A 5,737-nucleotide genomic window follows, 5' to 3' on the forward strand; every position below is an offset into this window, starting at 1 on the left:
TGATTATGGAGAGTGATACGATTGGCATTTTGTGTTATTGTTCCGACAAAGCGATAAGGGTGGCTATTATATTGAGTGATACGGGTGGCTATCGGAGTGATAAGGGTGGCTATGTCAGGGATGATATATGATGGCATGAGGGCTTTATGTTGATGATATTCATATGATGGTGTGACTTTCCTTGTGCATGTCATGCACCTTACGTAACTTGTTGTGTTGTTTTCAATGAGTTACTCGATGTCCTTGATGTTACTTGTTGACTTGGACTGCACTAGTATACTCGCACAAGCATACGTTGTAGCATGCCACTTATACTAGTTTAGGAGTATGAAATTTGACATTCATTGATCATGCTCATATATTCTTGTATTATTTACTTCCATTGTGATATTGAGCATGTGACCACGCCGGGTGGATTGTGATTGTGAGCTTGTGACCATGCTGAGTGGATTGAGATATTGGCACATGAGTTGTCCATGTGGTTGTGATTGAAAATGTAGGCACGAGGTGCCGTGAGCGTTTGATTTGTGATTTAGGACTCGTGACTTGTGGTTATAAGATCAGGTATCTCGGAGTAAAGTTGTTGTGAGACTTGTGTTAGAACGGCTTGATTAATTGGTTGTCATTGGTGTTCCTTATTTGGTTTCACTGGTGCTTTAATGGTGTTCTAGTTACTTCACTGTTTATATCACATATTGATTCCTTGTTATTGTTTAATAATTTCTGCTTTCATTATTAGCTTTATTAGTCTTGATAATTAATGGGTACCGACCGTGGTGTACTCATACTACACTTCTGTACATTTTTGTGCAAATTTAGGTATTGGAGATATCGGACTAAAGCAGAGTTAGCTTCTTGATAGCGGAGATTCAAGGTAGAGTTGCTTGGGCGTTGCAGTCCCTTGGAGTCTTTTCCCTTTTATTGTTCTGTTAGTTTGTATTCGAACAATATTGTATTTAGATTGTTGAGATCTTTCTATATATTCAGCTAGAGTTCATACGTGCAGGTGTGTGGAGTAACCGTGAGTATGCGATGAAGTTTGTTAAAAAGGATAATATGGAATCTTCCACATGGCCAAAGATCATTAGTTCTTATTTATTTCTTTTTCTTTTTTTTTTTTATTTCTAGAAGGAAAGAACAAAAGGTAAGAGAAGTAAAATACTACATACTTACTGATTATACCAAATATATAATTTAATACTATTATTAAAATCTAAATTGTACTACATTAAAAGAAATTATTTTTTTCTTTTTCTTTAAACAAAAATAAAAGTACTAAATAACAAAAATCAATATTCCAAACCCATGTGACTATTTTTGTAATTTTTAATTTTATTAAAAGTAAGATAAATTAAAAGTAACTAGATAAAATATCAATTAGCTAAAATAAAAAAAAATATTTTTGTAGTTTCTATTTTTGTGATAAAATAAAGCAAAAGAGTCAAAACTAGTTTAAATAGCAAATAGACCTAAATCCGACATCTAAGCACTAAAAGGTGTAAAATTTTGGGGAGGGTAAAAAATTACGTGTCTACAACTGCCCCTCTTTTGCTGGAAATACAAAGTATTTTCAAACTAAGAAAAGACACGAGACAAGCTTTTGACCCGACCTTTATTTAAAAGCGAACAAAAAACAAAGAAAGTGCGATCGAGTCCTAGTTTTGGACATCCTACATATTCTGGGTTATAAGGGAATCAGGTCACGTGTAGTTCAAAAGTGAATGAAGTGATGAAGTTTGATGATATAAGGAGAGAGTCGAGTGAGGTACCGTTCGAGGCTCCGATTCGCGGTCCATGTCATTACATAAAAAAATACATCAAAAGAAAAGGGAAAAGTACAAGATCCTATCTACATCTTTCTTATCTTGAACCTTCCCCAGCCTCGAATCTTCAATGAAACTGATAATCAACTATATTCTTCAGGTGAGCTCCTGCTGCTTCTAAACTGAATTTAAAATAAATTTGACCCTGTTTTTCAGGCGGGCTCCTGCTGCTTGAACTTGAAAGTTGACCCTGCTCTTTAGGTAGGATCCTACTACTTGAATTTGAAAGCTGACCCTGTTCTTCAGGCGGGATCCTGCTACTTGAACTTGAAGAAAACTGAAAGTTGACCATATTCTTCAGTCGGGTTCCTGCTGCGCTGACTTGAACCTGAAACCAATTTCTGAAATATTGACCCTCGTTCTCCAGGTGGGAGCCTGCTGTTCTAACTTGAACTTGAAACCAATTTCTAAAATATTGACCCTCATTCTCTAGATGGGTGCCTATTTTTCTGACTTGAACTTGAAACCAATTTCTGAAATATTGACCCTCATTCTCCAGGTGGGTACCTCCAATCAAATAAACAAGGCAACAACAACAACAACAAACCCAATTTAATCCTATAAATGGGGTCTGGGGAGGGTAGTGTGTACGCAGACCTTACCCCTACTTTATAAAGATAGAGAGGTTGTTTGTGATAGACCCTCGTCTCAAGGAACAATAGAGATAAGATAAATCATCCAAGTAGTAAACAAAGGTGACAACAATGCATTATGGTGGCGGGCGTGAATGTCATAACAACAACTACAACATAACAACAACAACAATAACAAACACAACATGTAATAATAAATCATTTTAATTAAGATAATACAAAAATAGTTTTAGTACTACTGGTAGGCCTAGGAGGAACACAATACTAACTGTCAACCTATAACCTTAATCCTCAACCTCCGCACCTTCCTATTATGGGTCATATCCTCGGTAAGCTGAAAAAATGACATATCCTGCCGGTACGTCTATCTCTCTCCTCTTCACATGCCCGAACCATCTCAACCTAGATTACCGCAATTTGTCCTCCACAGATACCACTCCTACCTTGCCCCTAATAACTTCATTCCTAAACTTGTCCTTCCTGGTATGCCCACAAATCCATCTCAACATCCTATTTCAGCTACTTTTATCTTATGGACATGAAACTTCTTGATAGGCCAGCACTCTGCCCCATACAACATAGCTAGTCTAACCACCACTTTGTAGAACTTGCCCTTAAGTCCGGGTGGTACATTCTTATCATATATAATCCATGAGGCGAGCCTCCATCTCATCCACCCTACTCCAATACGATGAGTAACATCCTCGTCAATTTCCCCATTACCTTGAATAATGGCCCCAAGATACTTGAAACTATATCTTTTGGCGATTACTTGAGTACCAATCTTCACTTCCAATCCTTCTTCATTCAACCCATCACTAAACTTGCACTCCAAGTACTCAGTTTTTGACCTACTCAACTTGAAACCTTTAGACTCCAGCGTCTGTCTCCAAACTTCCAACCTATTGTTAACTCCTCCTCACATCTCGTCAATCAGTACTATGTCATCAGTGAATAGCATGCACCATGGCACCTACCCTTGTATGTGTCTAGTCAGCACATCTAACGTTAAGGCAAACAAAAACGGGCTAAGAGTCAATCCCTGGTGCAACCCTATCCCCACTGGGAAATGATCCGAGTCTCTTCTTACAGTCCTCACCCGAGTCTTCTCTCCCTCGTACATGTTCTTAATCACCCTAATGTATGCCACTGGGACACCACTAGCCTCCATACATCTCCATAGGACCTCTCTCGGGACTTTATCATAGGCCTTCTCTAGGTCAATGAATGCCATATCCTTTTTCCTCTCCCTATACTGCTCCACCAATCTCCTCACAAGGTGAATGGCTTTTGTAGTAGACCATCCCGGCATAAATTCGAACCGGTTCTCAGAAATAGTAACACTACGTCATATCCTCCTTTCCACCACCCTTTCCCAAACTTTCATAGTATGATTCACTAGCTTGTACCCCTATAGTTATTACAGTCCTGTATATCACCTTTGTTTTTATACAACAGAATCATCAAACTCCACCACCAATCTTTAGGCATCTTCTTCGTCCTGAAAATGACATTAAACAAACCAGTAAGCCCCTTCAAGCCAGCCCGACCCACTTCCTTCCAAAATTCTACTGGGATCTTGTCAGGCCTAGTTGCTTTACCCTTGCTCATCTTCTGTATTGACCCTTCAACCTCATCGTTCCTAATATGCCTACAATACCCAAAATCCCTCTAACTCCCCGAGTTCTCCAACTCACATAGAACGATGTCCCTGTTCCCTCCCTCGTTCAAGAGTATATGGAAGTACTCCTGCCATCTACTCCTGATACTCTTCCACCAGAACCTTAACATCTCCGTCTTTGATGTACCACACTTCGTCCATATCCCGAGCCTTCCTCTCCCTACTCTTTGCTAACTTGTACAGCTTCCCGTCGCCTTCTTTTCCCCCAAGATCTCATATAATTGCTCAAAGCTGCAGTTTTAGCCGCCGTGACTGCCAATTTAGCCTCTTTCCTTACCTTCTTATAACATTCCCTACACGTCCTATTTTCCTCCTCATCCGTACTCCCCACTAGCTTTAGATATGCCGCTTTCTTAGCTTCCACTTTTCTTTGGACCTCCTCATTCCATCACCAGTCCCCTTTGTGACCTCGTGAATAACCCTTCGTTACCCCTAACACCTCTCTAGCAGCTCCCCTAATGCAGTTCGCTATCGTGGTCCATATGTAACTCGCGCCCCCACTACTCTTCCAGGCCCCCATGGCCAACAACTTCTCACCCAACTCCTGAGAATTTGCCTTAGTCAAGGCTCCCCACTAAATCTTAGGATGGCCGTACACCGCTCTCTTCTTCCTTATTCTCTTGACCTCCAAGTCCATTATTAAGAGCCTATGATGTGTCGACAGACACTCACTCGGGATAAACTTGCAATCAGTGCAAAGGCCCCTATCACTCCTCCTAAGGAGAAGGTAATCAATCTGAGTCCTGGCTAGCTTACTCCGGAAAGTGACCAAGTGTTCCTCCCTCTTATGGAAACACGAATTAGCTAATACCAAATCAAAAGCCTTAACCAAATCCAACAATGAGGTACCGCCCTCGTTTCTAATTCCGAAGCCGAAACTGCCATGGACCTCATCATAACCCCTAGCAGACACCCCAATATGCCCATTAAAATCACCCCTTATGACAAGCTTCTCGGTATGAGGAATACCACGCACAACCTCATCCAATTCATCCCAGAAGCACCTTTTGACCTCCTTGTCCAGGCCCACCTGAGGCGGATAGGCGCTAATCATGTTAAAAGTGACCCCACCAACCACTAGCTTAATATTCACCCTCCTAACATCCACCACCATCTCCCTGAGATCCCTATTAACTAAAATTCCTACCCTGTTCTTGCCCCCAGCCCCTCATGAATACCATAGCTTAAACCCGTTAACATCCCGAGCCCTTGTACCCTTCCATCTAGTCTCTTGGACACATGTTATATTAATCTTCCTCTTTTGAAGAATCCTTCCTAACTTTATAGACTTACCCGTCAGTGTCCCTATGTTCCAGGACCCCACTCTCAACCTATTATACCCCTTACTCCCTTTGCCACCCTTGCCCCTACTTCCTGGCCCATCCCGGAACATGACCCTATTATACCATTGTTCTGACTAGCCACTACACCAATAAATAAACCAAGGAATATATACTAAAATTATAACTATTGCAAATGCATACTAGAGTAAAAGCTTCAATATAAACTAAAAATTTACTAAGCACATAAGTGAATACATGGGCTCAACTAATGGCAGAGAAAGGTAAGCACACCAAAGTAAATGCAATATTCAAGGTGAAAGGCAGGCAACAAAACTATAAAAAAGTAAGAGAACAAAT

General features: G+C 40.5%; 2 protein-coding genes across 2 annotated transcripts; both read right to left on the reverse strand.

Annotated features, from left to right (window-relative positions):
- Window positions 1-2,918: 2,918 nt before the first annotated feature.
- Window positions 2,919-3,728, reverse strand: LOC138893692 (uncharacterized). Its single transcript, XM_070178343.1, has 2 exons — window positions 3,507-3,728; window positions 2,919-3,299 (listed from the first exon to the last, which is right to left on the reverse strand). Exons 1-2 carry the CDS (start codon window positions 3,726-3,728, stop codon window positions 2,919-2,921), a joined length of 603 nt encoding a protein of 200 aa, XP_070034444.1.
- Window positions 3,729-4,172: 444 nt separating this feature from the next.
- LOC138893693 (uncharacterized) lies at window positions 4,173-5,211 on the reverse strand. The gene is made up of 2 exons (XM_070178344.1): window positions 4,770-5,211; window positions 4,173-4,291 (listed from the first exon to the last, which is right to left on the reverse strand). The coding sequence occupies exons 1-2, from the start codon at window positions 5,209-5,211 to the stop codon at window positions 4,173-4,175; spliced, it is 561 nt and encodes a 186-aa protein (XP_070034445.1).
- Between the last annotated feature and the right edge of the window lie 526 nt (window positions 5,212-5,737).

This window comes from Nicotiana tomentosiformis, chromosome 6 (assembly GCF_000390325.3).
Source record: "Nicotiana tomentosiformis chromosome 6, ASM39032v3, whole genome shotgun sequence".
In the NCBI taxonomy this organism is placed as follows: Eukaryota; Viridiplantae; Streptophyta; class Magnoliopsida; order Solanales; family Solanaceae; genus Nicotiana; species Nicotiana tomentosiformis.

Bases quoted from the DNA above. Each gene is read 5' to 3' on its own strand.
- LOC138893692 (XM_070178343.1), bottom strand. From the start codon at position 3,728: ATGCCGGGATGGTCTACTACAAAAGCCATTCACCTTGTGAGGAGATTG. The intron at 3,300-3,506 runs GTAAGAAGAGAC...GTTTGGAGACAG, and splicing joins AGAAGACTCGGGTGAGGACT to ACGCTGGAGTCTAAAGGTTT.
- LOC138893693 (XM_070178344.1), bottom strand. From the start codon at position 5,211: ATGGTGGTGGATGTTAGGAGGGTGAATATTAAGCTAGTGGTTGGTGGG. The intron at 4,292-4,769 runs GTGAGTGTCTGT...GGGGAAAAGAAG, and splicing joins TGATTGCAAGTTTATCCCGA to GCGACGGGAAGCTGTACAAG.